Below are 20,939 nucleotides of genomic sequence, written 5' to 3' on the forward strand. Positions count from 1 at the left end.
AAATGAAAAATATGCAACCTGTGAGAAGTTTGTTTTCTTGCAAAGTTTAAGAAAAGTCCTGCCTCTTATAGGTTTTGTGACAGGGACAGGGATAGAGACAAAATCTCTACAGCAACGTCCAGTTGCATTGGCTGGGACACTTCCTTCTCTCCTCTCAAGTTCCTGACCCAACCCTAAAACTCCTGTATTCTGCAGCAAATATTGCAGAGCCCTTGCAGGGCATAGCCTGTTTCAGCCTCCAGCTCAGCACCAGAAAAGGTACATTTTATCCCCTCACTGGGCATAGTTATCCCAATGTCCTCGGGCTGTCGCATTTCTGACTGGCTGACTGACTGACTAGGGTATGTTTGCAGAGCACAGAAAAATACCTAAGGCCATCATTGGGAAATGTGAAGCTGAAAACCCCAAATTCCCTCTGATCTTCCCTAGAATTCACCACCCTATCCAATTCCTACAGGAATGCACACAGGAGAATTCACTCCTCTCTTAAATCCTTAACAGCAGTTTTATTAGCTTGTTACAACTAGAAGGATCCTGAAGGTGGATGGCTTGACCAAAAATCATACAAGAAGGCAGAGTATCCATTACAATGAATGATGACTCCACACATCAGACAACTGATCCAGTTCTGAAATAATATCATACTTTATTATTTTAGATTTAAAAAAAAAGATGACAGTTCAAAACTTATGAGATTAAAACTTCTCTAACTGCAGCCAATGGACATATAGCCTTTGACTTCAATAGAAATAGAAAATGCCGAAGGAAATCTGAAAAACTTTGAACATTGGAGTGATTACTCATTGCTGACAATCCTTAGCTTCCCTTCTTTTCCTCCAATTGAATCATGTTAAATCTTTCATGGGCAGTGCATTTCATTACCATTTATTTATTTGCAGGCTAGCCTCATACTTTCTCCACAGATTTTTGAGAGGAAGATGAAAAGCTAATCTGTTTCCAGAAACCTATGATAGAAAAACAAAAAACACTCAGACAAGCAAACTAACAAAAAATGGAGAAAAAAAGTCTTCCTATGTCTTCTGGAGCAGGCAAGACAGATTGCTGACAACTCCTGGAGAGAGCTGAGAGATGAGATTACAAAATATCCAGCCTTTATTGACCATCTTCCCTCAGAGCAAGCTATTGCTGCTGCTATCATACTGGCTAATCTGTAATATTGTAGTTACAGCTTTATCCATGTATACTCACTCTGTGAAAGACAAATCCATATTGGTAAATAAAACTAATGTGTATGCAGGAGGGTGCTGAAGGTGAGTTGTGTATGACTGGAACTTGGTTGTATGTTATTTAGGGGGTTGTGGCACATTACAACAAAGCTGATTTACCAGCTTGCCGCTACCATAAAGATCTCATTTTCTTTTCCTCCTCTTCCTTTTCCTAGACCCAGTCCCAGCCATACAATCCCATCCCATCCTTTGCATTAGCCCTGTTGCTCTTCAGCACATCTGAGTCAACTCAATAACCCATCAGAAAATGATTCACCTTTTTTCCAGGTTAATTTTGTTTTGATTCCAGTAAACTGAATTGGCTTGGTGTAGGGTCTGAAAAATGCAAGCCACTGCAAGTGAGGGGAGGAGGGCCAAGACAGGAGGAGAGGAGAGAAAAGGGCACAGAGCCTCTTCCTCTATGGGGGAATGAGCTGCTAGGTGATCTCAGGCCCTAACATGTACCTTCAGCCGTGGCAGCCCTGTTGCAGACGTTCTCATTCTTTGTTACTTGCTCTGCAGACTTGTCCTGACAGCCATCTGCAGCCCAGCACTAATCATATAGCCTGGCTCAGCGGATTGAGCAATAACGTGATATATGCGATATAAAGAACTTAGAGAGAAATTCATTTGGAAATCAGATAGTAAATGTATTTAGCAGCCTAAAATGTAGAGTGGTGTCTAGTAGGGTTTTTCCAAAGCATCCAGATATCCCTTGAGAGTTGTACATTTAATTTCAACTGTAGCTCCCTTGTCTTCAAGAATCTGGTCCTCACCTCCACACAACCTCCTCTCTCATTCAGGGTCATGTCTTTCTTTCTACAGCAGTCTGAGAAACAAGCGTGGTGCAAACACCAAAGCCACTGCAGCCCACGGCCCTTGCTACTTCTTCTAACAGTAGCACATAGCAGTGAATGGGAGCAGGAGTGAGACAGCACCCTGCAGAGCAGTTCCTCAAACAATACAATTTCACACAGGGAATAGAGCTATTGCGTTCATACTCCATCCATTCTTTTCAGGACCTGAAGATCTCTCTAAGGAATACAAGCTGCCAAAGAAAAATACAGGTAGGATGTAAAATTTGAATACTTGAACTACTCAGTGGAAGAGAAACACTTCCTTTTTTGATCTAGTTGGTTTACTTGCTCAGAATGGGAATGACATATTGACATTTTAGCTTCATTAGTATTTGCTGACCAAGTTAAGTGCATGTCTTTTCTCTTGAAATGTCTGAAACATGCTTAGGCTTATTAACAAATGTAATCCTCTGTAATAAGCAAGATCTCTCTAGGATTTTGAACAACTATTTTGTGATTTAGTTAAAGCCTTCTCCCTGTTGGGGTGTCACAGAATTATATGGCTCTTGCTTGTGAAAAGCAAAGTTAGAGCAGGCCTGTGGAATAGAAGTCACGGGAAATTTGATGAGTACAAAGGTTTCTAATAGGATAATTCGTATGACCACAAGCTGCAGTATTGTCAACAACTAAAAGGCAAGTTATAAGGTGCCATAATTCCTGTACCAAAGCCCAAGAAGAAATTAACTAGTATTAGACTAAATTATTTGGAGGAGCGAGTCTTTTGGCTGGCTATTACATCTGGTGTTCCTTCTATACCTCTGTTCCTATATGACTAGAATAGCCTACATTGTGTCTCTCTGCAGACGTGACTGCTTCTGCCCCATGTGATCCTTTCAGGCTTTTCTGTCCCTTTGCATTCAGCATGAATTCACACTGTGCACAAAAAACATGAGAAGCATGGTCCTGGCACTGCTCTCGGCACTGGCCTTACAGTCTCTACAGGGAGCGAGAGCGCAGATTGATCCTATGATCCGAATTTTGGAATAAGCCAGTGAATAGCTGCTAATCCCAAGAGCAAAACAGACTGTAATTCTGATGTCAGCACTACTGAGCATGGGAGCACTGGGGGGTTGGCAGGGAGACAGTTTCCTTTTTACACAACTGAGCAAAGTACAATTCTTGTGATAAAACATTACAGTACATTACATGTTATTTGGGGCAAGGGTAAAATTTCCCCTAGTCTTATCGTTGCGTCTGATACAGTCTTTGGCAGAAATGAGGATCTGGACAAAGATTAAAAAAGATACGGATGTGAACAACTGGGTTACCACATAGACATTGTGGTATTACTGGCAGTAATCGCAAGGGTTAGCATTTGAAGCATATAATCACTTACAGGCATTGAAGAGAAACCAGGCAATTATTTTCTATAAACCTTAAATACTAGAACAATGGAGCCTTTAGGGATTTAATAATGCAAAGCACAGTTTGGATTCCAACTCTTACCTCACCTGCTAAGCTTTAACTATTTCTTCATACTTAAAATAAAAAACCTCCATGAATGCCACATGAAAGGCATATATATTACAAAGCCTGAGCTGAACAAGTGAATATAAACAACTGAAAAATAAACATTGCACAAAGTCAATATGCAAGGTTATTAGCACATACACAATTATACAGAAGTGTAGAGCTATTTTGAATTTTATTTGCATGTCTTTATTATTTTATGATCGTAGCTTTAGTACCAGCTGTGGAACGGCCAAGAGAATATGGTTTGTCAGCCCTCCCAAAGGAGTCAATCTGAGAAGGGGCTAGGACACAGCACACACTTCATTTACCTGCTCCTTTGACCTTCTCCACCGGGAGATCAGTAGGTCACCAGCCCTCTCCGAGTGCTGTGTCAAGGGTTTGCTAGGGAATATACTTTGGCCAACTGGTATCTCATTAGTCCTGCCCTTCTCAACAGCCCCTTCAACAGGGTGCTCTCTCCTGTACTTCCCAGTCACCAGAGCTCCCATCTGAAACTCTTTTCCGAGTTACAGTCCAGAATTTCACCAAGGACTCAGTTTCATGAGCGCTTAAAGTTGGGAGAAGGTAGGAATGCCACTGACCAGTTCCCCACTCTGGTTCCCCATGCGGGTGTGCAATGATTGTGCCAGCACAAGCACAGGGGAAGGGCGAGAGCAGGACTACACAGAAAGTCTGCTGAACTGCTGCCTCGTTCACGTCTCCGGGTCTCTACGGAAATAGTCCTCCAGCTGAGGCACGAGCGGCAGAGGAAGCACCATGGCTGTGCCTGCACCGTGGAGCAGGGCAGCTTTGGGCCTCCAAAAGACTTTGATGGAGAGGTGGTCACACCACCACTGCCGGCGTCCGTCGGCAGGTATCAGCACTCTTTCTCACATAGTAATTTAGTGGCAGACTTCATGGGAAACTTCGGCTCTTCCTTTAAGATAAGTATCTCAACCCCTGTTGGTTGGGACCTACAACTAAGGTAAAGCAGTTGTTATTCTTGGTACTTAAATTAAGCACCCTGAATCCCACCCAAAGTATCTTGACATGTCTGCTCCTCAGTTTCTCTACCTGTATTTACCTATCTACCTGAGTTATTTATGATTACTCCCACTTGGCAGTTCCTCAGAGATGCTAACAATAAAATAATAAAAATAATACAATAAAATAATAATAAAATAAATAATAAAAATAATAAAATAATAAAATAATTAAAAGTGTTGTAATCCTAGGTACTAGACCAACTTTTTAAATTGTATCAATTACTCTATTTGGTTAGAGAAATTTCAGAAAAGGTATATTTAGTATTTTCTGTTTTACTTATCTTTGAAATGCAGTCTTGAAACCATTTCTGATTTCTCTGCAGAAGAGAGACTCTGACAGGTATTTGGCTGGTAATTGGAAATACCATGGAGGTATGAATGGTGACAAAAGTTAATTACAATGAATGCATTATAACAAATATTCATTTTTCCTCTCAGTGTTCTTCTCTTCCAAAGTTTCTTTTTAACATTTTGATTTTGCACTGATCTCTGTCTAAAACCTTTAGAAAATCACCAAGTATCCAAATTCATCAAAGAGAAAAGGAGAATGCATTTCCAGTAGTTGACATTTTTCAGATTTTCAGTAGAACTTTGTACTCAATGCAAAGTAGGCTATACACAACATACAATAAGAAGCAGATAAGATGAAAATATTTGGTAATTAAAGATTTTGAGATAAACTTACAGCTGCGAAAGGTGTAACTGATGTCTGCAGACTGTTCAGAGTTTGATTATTAGGGGACTATTTTCTCCACTCCTGCTATTTAAGGTATCCTGGTTTTCAATATATTCTTGAAAAAAAATCCTTTGGTGCAATATTATATCTGAAAAGAGATTACTCTGCACTAGCTATCAAAAGCCATAGGTCAGACATGAACTAAGGTATGGTACTCAGTAGAAGTCTGAAATTGTTTTTCAAAAGTTTTATAATGGAAGCCATTACTAAATAGTATTATTATATAAAGCTTGTAAGTTATTCTTCTTGTCGTGTGAACAGTGGGTTAGTCTTTAAGGAAACTGATGTCCTGGTTATTAGGAACAGATATGGAAAGTACCAAAGGGTATTTGCTGTCTGCCTCAGTCTCACTAACCAGTTGCAGTTCTTGAGATTAAGCTACTGTCTGGGACTTGATACTCTGGAAAAACAATCAATGGAATAAAAATTGTGCATATGTTTTTTGTGACCATCCCTGCTTCAAGTTGACAGAAAGATTAGGTGTTCAAGGCAGATCATTTTTTGACACCCTTGACTTATTTAGAGGCTTAGAAAGCTTTCACTATAGCATTTGAATAATTCTTATCAAATCCTACTCTGCTATCTCAGTTTCTTCCTGAAGGTTACCTTGTTTCCTGCTGCTGTTTTATCTAAGGTATGAACACCTGTATGCAGGGCCATTTAAAATACAAGAGGGTTATTCCCATTTGGTTCATTGTTACACAGCCAAAAGCTAGCAGAATGAATGATCTTGTAAATATTGACTATTTCTACCGCAAATCAATCAACTGTAACATAAAGCATAGTAACAATACTGAATGGTTAAAGGAGACAGAACTGCAACTCACAAAAGGCTGCCATGCAATGAACAAATTCACAAAGGGGAAAAAAAGACCAGAGTCCGTCTTGGGAAATCTGTGATATTTCCAGCTTCGCAGATCTATTACTGTGGTAGTTCAGTATCTTGAGCTGGACCTGACCTGAATATGTGTAGGCACAGAAGACTCTGAAATTGGTACTGGATAACTACATATCTCCCAGATGTCCACTTTCCCTAGTGGGGGAGAATTCACTGCATCAGAACATGTGAAACTGCTCCCAGAAGTGGAAGAAGCTCGTGGCTCCAGGTTGGTGCTGCACAGGGGGACGTGCCTGCAGGTGGGCTTGTCCAAGCCCAGGCTGCCCGCGATGGGCCGTCCCAAGCAGGGAGCACAGTGCCAAGCTACAGCCCTTCTGCCTCTCTGTGATGCTCTGCTGGATCTAGCACAGCAGGTCACAGGCTGAGCTTTTATTTTCTGGTCTGGAAATACCTAAGATGGAAAATGTGTTAAAACCTAGATAAGAGCTGTGTTACTAATGCATCTTACTTAACAATTCTGCTTTTTCCATTATGGAAATACATTTTATTCATAGCTGTATAAAATAAACATGATACAATTTGTATATGGCAGGAAAAAAGGCATTTGCTAAAGAGAAAAACATGATTTATTTGTTATACTTTTCAACTGACTTTGAAATGTCTCAACTAATATTCAATTAATATGTAGGGTCTTACAGATTGTTTTCAGGAGAGGATAAGTTGATCACGGAGTTAGGACTTCTTGGTGTACCCTCTTTTAGCACAAGTACACAGACCTCTATTCCTACCTATGGAATCCTAAACTCAAATAATCAAAGAATTTGTTTCTTTGTGAAACTGCACACATCTCTGAATTCAGTCCTCTGTAAAACTTACCTGTCAATAACACCTCTGGGTGGATTTTGCAGACACCTCTTGTTTCAGGCTGTGCCTTCTATTGTTTCTCCTATCTTTCTGCAAAAGGAATCTCGTTGCTTCTGATATTCATTATGAATGAAATGACATGTTAAAGGTAATAAATTTGCATGCAGAGAGGATGATGAGGTAGTCAGTTTTCTGCTTTGGTATTGAGCACCCAGCATTCTTTTATTTTATTGTATATTACACAGTTATGATTTATTAAATACAAACAGTTAGGTCAGCCCTTTGGAAAACAACATGAAGGCAGTCCTATAATTCAGATCTTCCAGCTTAGAAGATGCTGAAAACAAGATAAACTGGGAAATAATTTGGAAGTTCTTACTTTCTCCTTTTATCAGTAATTCATATCTTGTAGCCATCACCAAAGAAGACAATCTTCAGGAGAGATTAGGAGGCAGTGATAGATAAAGTGGGAAGAGAGGGTATCTCCGAGGGAACAGGTAGTGGCAGGAGAAGAGACACAGACAGGACTGAAAGATGAAGAGAATGCAATGGCCATCACTGCGCCAGACTACTCTGTGATATAGTGGCTCAGTAACTCTCACGCTGAATTAGTACACACTACGGTTTCTGCTGTTAACACTAGTGGTATTCATGACATGATTAAGTATACCAGATTTAACCAAGAAACCATAATCATATACTGTGCACAGTCACAGTGAAAGAATATACGAGCTACTAAGAAACTAGAAATACAAGTTCTTTGCAGAACGAACATGGTGATGGTCAAAGTTTTGAAAAAAATGTGATAATTTTCACTTTTCACATAAATGCATTGAACTTTATACACTGAATTGTACACGACATTCCTGTTGAAGTGTGTAAGTAAAACCCTCCAACCCTCAAAACCAATAGTATGAATAAAAATCCCACAAAAATTAGAAATGTGCCACTCAGACTCATGGCAAAATTTAATCCTACTGCACTATTTTCAATACATCGGGTGGAAAAGCAACAGGCCAAGGACAAGAAAAGGAAAAGTTTTAAGGCAATACAGAGAAGTCACAACAGTGTATTTCACACACTAACAGAGAAGTTAGCTAAGAGAGGATTTACTACTGTAACTTTGATTGGAATAGGTCCTTCTTAGTCATCTTCCTGGCTGCAGGACAGGAAGACCAAAACATTCTTCAGTTGAATCTTTTCAATGTTGTGACCTCCTCCAAACAGATTATTTAATACACGTCACTAGGTAACAAGATTTCTCCATCAAGAGATAAGTGCTTGAGCACAGATCTCTCCAGTGCTTCATTAGAAATGTGGAGACTTTCTAGCCTCAAAAGAGGCAGTCTTCACATCTCACCTGAGTCATTTATGCTGTACACAGGTGCAGGTCATAAATTACACCTGGAAACATATAAACTTCATCAGAAAAGACAATGATATTTTTTTCTACCAAATGTGTTATTCTGAATTTTTGAAAGTGGATTGTTCCAATTGAACTCGTTTGATTTTATTCCCAGAATTACATAACATTCAGAAACGTCAACTCAATAATCACCTTGAACAATGCTACTCTAAAATTTTTTCAGATTATTCATGAAGAAAGACAAACCTTTCTTTCTTCCCTGTAATAACAGCCTCATCATAAGACATCTACTTTTTACTTCTAATGACAGCCAGTAAGAGAAAGCATTCTGTAGGAGTGGTCTCAGCCGTGATTCTACAGATCTTTCATCTTTCCAAGTGGGTATATTCCACATGTGCAGAGTTACTCAATATAGATTTAGTGGCAGCTGATTTTAACTGCTTTGCAGATACACAAAAGATAAAGTGGGTTGTTCTAAGTGGAATTTCTAGAATGTCAGGAACATATATGATCCTTAAGGCCAGATCCTCACTATTGCAAGTACCATGCCATATATTCTTTTTCCACAGACTCCAGCCTAAAAGTACATAGGCTTTTCTCCTTCACTACTCCGACTGGAAAGCTGTTCCAGATCCCCACTCATTTTCATCTAGTTTTCAATTGCTGATAGTTTTCTAACGGTTTTCAAAGCAAGGATCAGTACAAACTCCTGTGATTTTGTAACTTCAGTACAACTTTATTTCTTAAAATGTTTTTGTTCCCTGGCACAGATGTTTCTTGGTATCATCATGCTGTATCAACAGCACCATAAACAAGAAGCTAAATCTTACCTGGAAAAGATTTTCCAATCTCTGAAAAGAATAAACAATATTTCCTTATTACCACTTGATGCAGACAATTTATGTTCCTTTTCGTACTAGGCAAGACTTCTCCATTAAGCTTCTGTCCTAAAAGAGAACAAGGAGGAGAACAAAAAAATGAAAAGCTGGTATTTGTTTATCTAGATATATAACTGAATTAGAGCAATTATTTTAATTGCTTAAACTGAGCACAAAATAAAAAAAAATCCAGCTTTAAAATCTAATAAAATCACACTCCCTGTTCTAACTTCCAAAATAAATACTAATTTGCTATTTGATCAGTAGACACTGCTTCAGGAATCAGTAATAGTCTCTAGCTGGAACTAAAGAGCAGCTACTCAAGAGATAAAGAACTAGGAAAGTGGTATGGCCTAGTTATAAAACAGATCTTGTTGGAGTAAAGTGAGAGCTTAAGGGGAGTTTGGACTGCATCTACTGTTATAAAAGCTTCATGTTGCTAAATTCAGGCAAAGGGAATTTTTCAGGAGGAGATATTTCTCCCCTGCAAAATGCTTTTCTAGCAAAAGATTCATCTTAAAGATGAAGCTAGAAGAAGCTTTTCCTTTGAACTGTCCAGAGAAAATAGTGAAGTCTCAGGGGCTAGGAAGTTGGTATACAGCTAAGCTAATAAAATCATCAAAAGTATTGCCTGCATGTTTGGCAATCTTTCTTTGACATTGAGTGTACAGGAAATAATTATATATCATTATGCACATATGCATATATTAAACAATATTTGTGCATCCCCTGAAGTCATATTCCATATTATGCATAAATGAACATTTCTACATGGGATGTTGTCAGCCTTAGAATGGCTTATACTCCTCTTCCATGCCACAATCCCCTACACAGAAAAAGACCTATATATATTCTAGTACTGTCAGAAAACATATGTTTAGAACTGAAGGAAGAAAAAAAATTCAGCTGAAGACAGTAAACACCTCATAAACATAACTGACTTGCCACACAGTTATGCTAAAGATTACGATGTGAGAAAACATAACTATAATTTTTATCAGTTTTACTGGTGGAGAAGGAAAATATCTCAGATTTCTATTATAGACAGAGTACTAATTCTGTAGTTCATAAGGCTACAAATAAAGTGCACATGAACTGTACAAATGAAAAACAGCAGATAATGGCACAGAAATAACATGAAAATAAGCATAGTATAAATGTGCAGAAAGATAGCTACTGAAAATGCACTCTTGAACTCCAGGACAAAGAGTAGCATAAGTGCATAGTTCAAGACTACAGATTGCTTAACAGCACCCTACATTATAATAAAGCTCATCTTAGTTTGGGAATTTTGTATATGCTGCTGGAAACGTACAGAATGATTATAGTCAATTAAAGACAGCACACTAAAAGCAGCAGGGATCATACCAAATACCTGGTTCTTTCAAAAATGTGTCTCAGCAATGTAGTGCTCTATCAGCCAAGTGAACTACGAGCAAGAATCCTAAATAACACAGACAGGCATTGCTAGATTCATGAGACAACAACGTAAGCTTGCTCTGATATAATAATGTTTGCTCTGAAACCAGGCTTGACTGCCCCAAGGAATGGAAAGGGGCCAACATAGCTGGGAGAAAAGTAATTTTAGGCAGCAACTACACACATTTGTCATTGCTGGGGCTCCTAAGGTGCTGCAGCTGGAAATTAAAGCTGTGGAAAACCTGAGGCAGGGCAGCAGGGTGGTGGCACCGTGTTGCAAATCTTAATCTTTTGGAGCAGCTGTCCTCAAAAACACCGGGTGGCGCATAAAGTGACTTTTTGTCCACGTGACCCTAGAACAAAGTAGAACGTGGCTTTTGCATGAGGGATATGCTTCATCCCATCCCTGTTGTCGAGCTTGAGAGTTTGACTTCCTGAGTTCTGAAAAAGAAAAAGGCTATGGGATTTTTTTAACTAAAGGAAAAGGATGATTTTCTTTTCCTCCTTCACACAAACTCAACAGGCCTTCTCCAGATCTACAGCAGTATCAACAATAGCAGAATTGCTTTCAGTTAGACATCGGCCATGAAAATTTTAGCCAAAAATAGGAGTCTCAAAAAAGTCATAAATCCCTAAAAACAGGGCATTATAGATGAAATCAACTTGTAATTTTAATTATAGCACTTGTTCTTGTTACAATGGCTATTGTCAAGGCTGCCCTTGTCACACAAACTTAAGCCATCAAACAAAATAACCAAGATATAAACATTTTACTTACAAGTGGTTTTACTTTAATATTTAGTATTTTCAACTAGTGCATTTTCAATTTATTATTTTAATGTGTTGGGAGCTTGTTTTATCCTTGAGGCACCTCATATCATGGAATAAAGACAATTAGGCAGTTTTTGTCGGTTCAGTCATTCTGTTAATGAAATATCTAATTCATCCATTAGCAGGCTATATCACAATTTAAATATTCTACCAATCCTCAGACTCTGAACTATGCTATCCTACTGCATACCAGCCATGCTTTTCCCAAAGGCCTGCAAAGAATGAGCTGCATAAGTACAGTGAAAACTAGGGTTCAGGCATAATGAATTTCACATTCTGAGTCTTTGTTGTGTGCTTTGCAAACCTGCTTATATCCCTCACCTTTCAGTAGTATCTTTAACGAACTTCTGAGAGGTGAGAGTCTTTCTCTTCATATAATATTAATTTGTTTATTTCTGTCTCTTCATTTAGAAAACATTTTAAATGGTGCTGATATGCCTTTCTTTATTTTATATCATATCTAAAACATATGGCATTTCCCTGCTTCCTCTTTATTTTGAGTTGAATGTTGTTCAGATTCTCTCCCAGACAATTCTCAGATAACTAACTTATTTTTAACATCCTCATAGTCTGGCCTTTTCTGGGCACAACAGGATGCGGTCACAGCTTACTGAGACAGACTGAGCAGAAGTATCTCAGGAAGATAAGGCATCTTTCTAGTTTCATTCCAGACATTCAAAATATCTGTATTCACCTGTTTTTTCAGATATATGTTCTGATTTATATTACTTCAAGTACAAACAGTTTTCTGTACACTGTCCATACTTTAAGACCATTAGTTAGGACCTCTTAGTAACACTTTTATCACATAATCATTCCTTTCATCAGAAACATCAGATTGGTCAAATCAGAAAACGGGACACCAAACAGGACACCCACCAAACATGACACCACTCTTGATTCCTGGCTGACCTTGCTCACATATGCAGGGTCAAGCTGATGGCCAGATTTGGGACCAAGGTTTTCCCCATGCCAAGCTAGCATGAAACCATGGTGGTTGTATGCTCATTTGCAGCCTGAGAAAGGCACATTAATTGCAGGATCATTGAAGTATACCTTATTTAATCAGTTCTCTGATACTGCAGAGATTGGGAGCACTGGTATTGCATTGCAATTTCCTGTTCTGAATATGAAATATATGTATGCCAAATCTCACCAGGACCTCACTGAGGTCGCTTGGCTTTAATGCATGGGAGTATATTGGTGAAATATGTAAAACAGTATTGTGCACTTTTTCTGGTCTTCATTTTTACATGTCTTTGGAAAGGAGGTGACCTTTTCTCCAGTTTCTCAGCTTTTCTGGTGACATTTATGCCAGGCTTAGCCTGGTTGCATTCCTCTGCGTTTTTTTTCTTCCTAGGCAGTCATCTTGCTCAGTGCCTCTGCTTCATTGATTTCCTCTAGAGATGCACTGTTATCAGAGATAGGCACTAACAGTAGTTTTAAGGTGCCAGGAAAAAGCTGCCGGAACAATTTAAAGGTTTTTTGTGAGAAATAACACTAAGGATTAGCTTTACTTTTTCCTCTCTCCGTGCGGTAGCACGTTATTTAAAGCATTACGAACCTTGCTGTTAGCGGGGGACTCTCCACTCCTGCCAGCCGGGCCGGGCCGGGCCTTGCACCGCACCGCACCGCACCGCACCGCACCGCCGGCCGTCGCGAGCCTCGCCGCCCGCCCGCCCGCGGCCGTTCCCCCCGGAAGAGGCCTGTCCGCGCCCGTCTCCGGAGGGCCCTAGCAGTAACTGAGGGAACACGGCGGAGCGTTTCAGCACACAGCTGGAAGCACCGTGGCGTCTTTAATCTACAGCAGCCTCTTTAAGACAAAACCCATACTGCTGCGCTGCGCGTTCCTCCACCCCCTCCCGGGCATTCCCAGCGCTGCCAGGGACGAGCCGGGCCGGACGCGGCGCGGGCCGGGCGCCGCCGGCGCTGCGGCGGGCGGCAGTGTAGTGCAGCGCAACGCAGCGCAGCGCAGCGCAGCGGCGCGGGCCGGGGCGGGGCCTGGCGGCGGAAAGTGCTGAGTCACGGGCTGACGCGCCGCCGCCGCCGCCGTCACGTGTGGCCTTGCCGGGGCCCGGCTCCCGCCGCCGCCGCCGCCGCGGCGCAGAGCAGCGCGCAGCGCACCCGGCCGCCGCGCGCGCGCGCGCCCCGCTCCGCGCCCAGCTCCGCGCCGAGGCGGCCTGCCCGCCCGCTCGCCCGCGGGGGCGCGGGCCGGCATGGGGCTGCTGTCGCAGGGCTCGCCGCTGAGCTGGGAGGAGACGCGGCGGCACGCGGAGCACGTGCGCAAGCACGGCATCCTCCAGTTCCTGCACATCTACCGCGCCCTGCGCGACCGCCACAAGGACGTGCTCAAGTGGGGCGACGAGGTGAGCCCCCGCCCGGCCCCCCGCCGCCCCCCGCGCGCAGGTGCCGCGCCGCCCCGCGGGCCGGGCCCGGGGCCGGAGCGGGGGCCGGAGCGGGGCCCGCGGCCGCCGCGCTGCCGCGGAAGGAGCCCGCGCCGCGCCGTTGCGCTCAGCGCCGCGGGAGGAGGGTTCAGCCCCCGCTGCCGGGTGCCCCTCCGGCCGCCGGTTTTAGCAGCGCCGCTCCTGGTTTGTAAACGCTAAAATAACTTTGGGCGCTTCCGTCAGGCGTCTCCAGGCGAGCCGCAGCCTCGCGCCCGGAGCAGGCGCAGCGGGCGGCGTTACTAATTCCCTTCGGCTTGTTTGTGTTTGAAGCGGTGCCTGATTAGAGCGTGAAGCTTTTGTTTTTAGATGCTCGCCGCAGAAGTAGTTTTCCAGAGCGGAGCAGGAGGAAGCAGGAGCTGGGCCGGCTGCCCTCGGCGCGGCGCGCTGGATGCCATCTGCCCAGGCCGAGCACCTGGCGTGCGGGCGGCGTGCCGCGCTCGGTGCCCTCCAGCCGAGCCGGGCCGGCCCCTCCCGGGGCACCGGGCCCTGCAGCGCGGTCCCTGGCGTTTGCCTACGTGGAAAGGGACCTGCTCTGCTGCCTCGTGCTTCTGGCGTGAGTCAGCCGAGCTTCAGGGGAAGGGGAGAGAGCGGGGACGATACTCGGGTTGTCATTTGAACTCCATTGCAGGTGCTTGCGTCTGAGGACCACAAGTTTATTCAGTTCCTGCCAGTATTTCCCTGCAGACCTGCTCTGAATTGCATCCCAGTCTGAGTGGAGGCTTGCTGTTGCATTGGTGCTTAGGCTTTAGCTAAGGTCCCAGCTTTCCCCCAGGACAGAGAGCTGCCTGGCGTCTGCTGAACTGGAAGCCATCCTTGTTCATGGTGCAAACATGGTCCAACATCTCGCTTGGGTATCTGATGTAACTGCAGAAAAGCTGAAGAACATAGTGGAAAGCAAGCAGTGGAGGGGCTTGTCCACCACATCCACATCTCATGCTCTGGTTCCTTGCTGAACTGCAAGGACACTTGTGAGAAAACTGTGTGACAATAATAGCAGTGCACAAATGCTCTGTGTGAGAGGAAAGTGCCATTCCCACTGTGCATCTTGTGAGACCTGGTCTCTTAAAATGGGTTCTCGTCTTGAGTAAACGTTACCATATTTTATATAAACTAGCAAGGGAAGCACTGGAGCTTATCTTCTTTCAGCAAGAGTGAGGGGGCTTTGCAACTGAAATCTGTCCTGTGAAGGGTATGATACAGCCAACATGTCTAGTCTCTGTTGCATGGTTTTGCAGCCAGAGCTATGTCAGAAAGTTTAAATATACTTCAGTGTATATACATATACGTATGTGTGTATATATACAGATATATGAATGTGTATAAATATATATGTATGTGCGAATATATATAATGTCCCTGACTGACATCGCTGTGTCCTTAGAACTCTTATATGGCTAAAGTTATGCTGGCAGAAAAGAGCATTTGTTGTCTTGGCTTGTGATGTGTGCAAAAGGGGCAGCTAGCTACCCTGGCAGGCATCTGCTGCTGTTGGCATATGCCACCTGTACATGGGGGACAGCGGCAGTCTGTGGCGTGGTTAAGGTTGCAGAGGCTCTGTAACACAGATAGGGCCTGTTTTGCTCTATGAAGTCCCTTTGTAAACAGACTTAAGTTCAGATAGGGATAGGAAGATAGGGAACAGAGATTTCCCCTATTACTCTGAGACTTTACTTGAGAGTTTTCTCAAGAATCTTTAACATGGGAGCCTTATTTTTCAGTGTTGTATTTGAGCTTTCCTGCTCAAATCCTGTTTTCTCAGGGTGAGATTTCATGATGCAGCTAAGGTTGGTCGGTGAGTGTGCTGATTGGGCTCCCCTCTCCTTGCTCGAGGCTCATGTTTTTTCTGCTGCCTTGCATTGGCTCTGGCTACACAGGATCAAGAAGCTAAACCAGCAGAAAACTTTCTTCCACTTTGTTTTTTAGGATGGTTAGTTTTCCCAGCAGAGCTTCCACAGTTTCACTGTGAGATCCAACAGGTTCTGGTGTTAGCGTAGGGAAAGAGACTGGGACACGTGGAGGAAGGGGGCCAGCAGAAATGGCCCTTGCAGCAGCAAGCCGTGTGGTAAGCAGCATTAGGTAAGCATTGCATTAGGTAACCTTAGCTGTACAGTAAAACTGCGCTCCAAGAGCCTTGTTGTCCCTTTGGCATGGGGAGCTTCCTACAGCAGGTTTTTATACTTGGTAACTGGTGGCACATTATGTTTAGGAAGAAGCACAATTTGATTTTGTCATGCCTAGTGACAAGAAGCAGAATTTTAAGAGCAGTATGATTTCTGACAAGGAGGCAAGAGCCATGTTTGAAATGCCTGTAAATATTTAGAGAAAGTCGAGTAACTCAGTTCGTCTACCTCTGGTTTTAGCAAATGTTAATAATCTCGGGTGTGGCAGCTTATCTTTATTCTACTGTATTATGCAATTTCTTACATAACACAGCACTTAAGAGTATATTAATGTACCAGATACTTGTTGCCAGTCTGCTCTTGTTGTGCAAACAGAAAACATACCTGTTTCCATAACTTATTTCAACTGTGCTGCAGATAGACCGGGGGGAAAAGCCATGTTTGTCTTTGATTTCTCCTTTCAAATATCTAGTTATTAGAAAGGGGTACTACATTTGTATGCAGCTTAGATAAATCAACTAGCTGTACAGTTTTCAAAAAAAGCCTTTTGTGCACTTTGACCTTCATATATGAAGTCATAGCCTGAGGGATGCTTTATAGTCTTAAAAACTCTTGAAGATAGAAATCAAGAACGGAGGTGACAGCCCTCACATTAATGTTAGTGATGAAATCGGAATAAATGAAATTACCGTTGTGTTCACAAGATGTTTCTGAGACCACGTTTGGTGAAAGATATACTTTTGTACTTAATTTTTAAGGGAAGCCTGTGAAGAAAAATCTACTTACTTAGCACATACTGAGTTTGTCTTTCTGTGCAGACAAATGTATTTTAAAGATTGGTGCCATCTAGCTAATTCCAGTATGAAAAATCAACACAGTTTGTGAGTACAGAAACACTCTTTGCTTCTTTTTTTCTTGTTTCAACAGGACTCCTCTATATGTATTGTACAACGTATGTATTGTGTGTTGTAAGACTCATTGCAATAGCTGTGGTGGTCCTTTAGGATGCTTGTAACCTATTATGGATCCTGCTCCCCTTGCCTCTGAGTGAAATTGAGGGGAACCGTTATATGCTTTCTGTCTCTGGGCATCAGATGAAAATGTTAAGGTGTAGGTGTTAATATTCAGAGCAGTATGGTGGCACTTCTTTTGAAAGAAGCTAGCCATCATCACAACCTGCGTTACAGGGTAGTATTCCCTACAGCTCCCATCCTCCCCTGACTAAAGAGCTGGAAAAGGCAAAACATTGATTCTGCCACCTCTTGAGGAAACAAGTTATCATCTTGTTTTCAGGATTAGGAGAACTCGAGGAGATAAATTGCTGCTGTCTTTTTTCAGGGCAGTTCTTTTTGGCTCTTTCCTTTCTGTAAACTTCTCACATGCAACTGTCAAGGCCTTACAGCAAAAAGAAGGCCACAGATGTGAATGTAACAGAGAATAAGAAAACTCTTCCTAAAGGACTCTTTGTACCTGCATTTGCAGGTAAAGGTCCTTTGCCTCCTAATCAACCTTCTGCCTCATTTATTTTCAGACTGACAGTTTGCCTCTCTCTTTATGCTAGGCTTCTCCCAACAGTAGAAACCAGGAAACATTCACCAAAGTACCTCATTCTCCCTCAACAACACCCTCCTTGTTATCTTCACCTTACTACCCTCAAAATTTGTCCAGCCTTTAGATATTCTAGGGAGACCTCTGTCTGTCATGCTGACCACTGTTATCTTGCATTTTCCTTGTGTTTTCATCTTCCTCTCCCACCCAACACTGTGTGTTCATCTTTGTGTTTTATTTCAGAATAGAAGTCATGGAACTTGTGTTTGTGCAGCAGATGCAAAAAAGTGCACCTTTTCAGTACTGTGATTTAGAGTTGTAGCAAAGATAGTAGGCAGCATGGAAAGCAAACAAGTAGTTTGTGCAGGCTGGCAGATGTTCAGATGTTAGCAGTAGCAGTTTTTAAGAGTTTATGACAGCAAAGCAAAGGCTGTTCTGCTGCTTCTCACTTTTTCTCCTGGAAAGCTCTCCTGTATGCTAGTGTATTACCAATCTCCTGTGCTTTTCAGAGCTTCTTGTCTGCTGATTGCATTCTTCTAGCTGACTGATGTTGCTTAAATTTCACTCTGCAGCTTAATGTGGACACACAGATCAGAAGAGTGGAATGGCTGGCTCTTGCCTAGGCTTAGCTCCATGACTTTGTGCTGTGTGTGCATGTGAGCGTACAAAGTAACACTGCATGTCTGTCCACATATGCGTGTGTGTGTGTACATACTTGTGTATGTGCATATATGAGGGTGGGTTTTTTTTAAGTTTTCCTGCAGTCTGTTCTGCTGCTAAATGGGACAGGTTGGATGTTCTCCAGGCTGAGTGCCTGTCTGGACTGTGAGGAATGATAGAAGCAAGACAAGCTGGAAATGGAAAAATTGAAGGGGATAAAGAAATGAAAAAGAAAAAGGAGAAGCTGCTTCTGCCTGTGAAAATGATGGGAACGGAATAATGAAGAGAGATCCATTCAGAAGAAAGGATGTAGAAAGCAAGAATGGACAAAACATGATGATTTTATTTGAAAGTATATGTGAATGAAACAACAATCTGATTTACCTAACCTTGTTTAGAGAAATTGGACGTAATGATCCTTCTGTTGCATACAAGTCTTGCCACTGTCAGTGTTGTGGCATGGAATGCAGTGAGTGTGTTCAGCTTTTAAAGGGTCTTTTTCTTCATGAGCACTTAAAGTGAAATTTGGATGTCTTGAAAATATGTTTGACAACTGATTGTATGAGGCAGTGTGAAAATTGTGCTGCCACACTGTTTACAAGTCAAAGGAATAAATAAAACAGTTGGGTTTATGATGAGTTAAAATGAGTATTTGCTGCTCAGCGGTTCCTAATGCAAGAAGCAAAGCAGCCCTTCTCGGATGCCGCAAGAAGAGTGGCAGTAGGTTTCTTACCAGAACGTCCCACGTATGTTGCTTCTGATGAGAAGATGCATGATTCACTCTAAAGCTTTTTCTCCTTTTTCCCAATGAAAGGCTGGGCTGTGAAAATCACTCTTTCTCCTTTTGAATGGTTCTTTCCAGGGACCAAGCTATAGTAGTCATGTCTTACTGGTGTTTACAGCCTGCATATCTTTTCAGGGCAGCAACAGTATGAAATTGATATCATCAGTGAAACCTGCACTAATGTCTACAGAATTTCAGACTGGTAAAATAATTGTTACAACTTAAGGAAATCGGTCTGGGTTCAGATGCGCAGTTTGAGGCTCATGCTTAATGTCTGCTGCTTGTGCAAAACCGGAAACAAAGTCTAGGGTAATTCTTAACCATGGTGAGTCTAGCTGACCTGCTGTACAGCTCCCATCCGCAAAATACACAGATGAAGTTTTGATTGCCTCTTCTCTAAAAGATAAGAAAGGGACTTCGAGACAAAAAAGTGAACTCAAGGAAGCGTTTAAGTAGAGATGAGAAAAGACTGTGACTGATTTAAAAAAAAGCACTAGGTTCAGAGGACATTGTGGTATACAGGAAAGGTGTTCATCTTATTTTACAAGAAATTTGGGTAAGCTAGTGGAAAGGAAAAGTAGCAAATGTCCTTTTAAAATAATTGCTTACTTTACAAAGTCCAGATCTATCGTGGCATAGAATACCCTTTGGTGTCTTTGAAGCTGAGACAGACACAAGGATGACAAGAATAGACAGTTTAGTGTGTGTGTGTGTCTGTCTGTCTTTGATTTAAAAAAAAAAAAGTGTTTTTTAAATTTCACATGCTGTGGGATATATGCCCCTCTATCCAAACCACTTAGGCAGATAACTTCAGAGTGGCTCGTCTGGGGTTTCTTTAACCTTCAGCTGAAACTTTCTAACTAGCTTTTAATTGTATATGTTGTAAATAAAACAAACTAAATAAATAGTTGTATTTTCTTAGCTGGCAATAATAAATCTTTTTAATTGTAGCCAAGTTACTAGTTACTCATCAATATTATGCTCTGATCATTAGAAATTATTTGAGAGAGGTGGCTAGTTAGTATTAGCACTTGCACTCTTTAGAGGTTGGGGTTTTTTCCTCCTGTGTGAAGAGGAATGATCTCACTGACAGTCTCAGTTTGCACAGGCTGCTGCAATGGACTGGTGTGCAGAAGTTGCTCTTTTTTTTTTTTCCCTTGTTTAGCTTTTCACTGGAATGTCATGCTTATAAAAACACTAATGTAGTTTCAAGTCTTACAAAAGTATAAATTTTTTACATTTGTGCTCTCATCACTTTAAGACAGTCATTTTTAGTGTGTGCCCCCCCCTAAAATTCCCCAAACAAGAATGCATTTTTGAATTTCTTTCATGCAGAAATTCCTCATAATGGCTCCCTGCCAAATGCAGCATGAGTGAATGCATTTGAATGGTAGCTGTCTTAATCGATGTACTTGCCTGCTTGCCACATGAGGAAAAGCAGCACTCGTGAGTGATTTGGTTATTTGTCACGTGTCTACATGTTCATACTTTGTCTCTGAGCTCAGTTTGACTGAATACAGAAAGGGACAATGACACTACTTGTTTACAAATAGATGTAGTGCTTCCTTCATATTTGCATAGCTGCACCTGCTATGTATTATAATGGCTTTCTGGGATAGGATTTGAAGGTATGATGTTAATGCATCAGCTGACACTGCTTGAAATGCAGACATCTCTAAATGAATTCACTGATGCGTGCAAATAAAACTCCTTAAATCTTGATTTGAACAATGTAGGTGCCCTTGAAAAGTTCTCATACTTATTGCTGTGCCTTCTCTGGATGCTTTGGCTGACAGTCGTGAAACTGCTTTTTCTACCCGGCTTCTTAATCCGCTTATTAGAGTTCTAAGGAAAAGCCTAAGCTAAATTA

The 20,939-nt window shown here is 42.0% G+C and overlaps 1 protein-coding gene and 1 long non-coding RNA gene across 9 annotated transcripts in view; one reads left to right on the top strand and one right to left on the bottom strand.

Moving 5' to 3' along the window:
• Nucleotides 1-679: 679 nt before the first annotated feature.
• LOC106493260 (uncharacterized) lies at nucleotides 680-13,149 on the bottom strand. Of its 2 annotated transcripts, XR_010883821.1 has the most exons (5): nucleotides 10,867-11,248; nucleotides 9,216-9,332; nucleotides 5,267-8,423; nucleotides 1,692-4,515; nucleotides 680-965 (listed from the first exon to the last, which is right to left on the bottom strand). It is a non-coding gene; the product is annotated as an uncharacterized lncRNA (long non-coding RNA). The 2 variants fall into 2 exon arrangements; XR_010883820.1 differs by lacking the exons at nucleotides 680-965; nucleotides 10,867-11,248 and adding an exon at nucleotides 13,078-13,149 and having other exon boundaries at nucleotides 3,710-4,515.
• A 553-nt stretch (nucleotides 13,150-13,702) lies between these two features.
• Nucleotides 13,703-20,939, top strand: part of GCLC (glutamate-cysteine ligase catalytic subunit) — a 37,593-nt gene continuing 30,356 nt past the window's right edge. For 5 of the 7 annotated variants that reach the window (XM_067294173.1, XM_067294176.1, XM_067294174.1 and 2 more), the window contains exon 1: nucleotides 13,703-13,879. In XM_067294173.1, coding sequence (XP_067150274.1) covers nucleotides 13,730-13,879 — 150 coding nt within the window. In that variant the 5' untranslated portion in view covers nucleotides 13,703-13,729. The remainder of the gene's footprint in view (nucleotides 13,880-20,939) is intronic. The other 2 variants (XM_067294177.1, XM_067294178.1) reach the window with 1 other exon arrangement.

Source organism: Apteryx mantelli, chromosome 3 (genome assembly GCF_036417845.1).
Source record: "Apteryx mantelli isolate bAptMan1 chromosome 3, bAptMan1.hap1, whole genome shotgun sequence".
In the NCBI taxonomy this organism is placed as follows: domain Eukaryota; kingdom Metazoa; phylum Chordata; class Aves; order Apterygiformes; family Apterygidae; genus Apteryx; species Apteryx mantelli.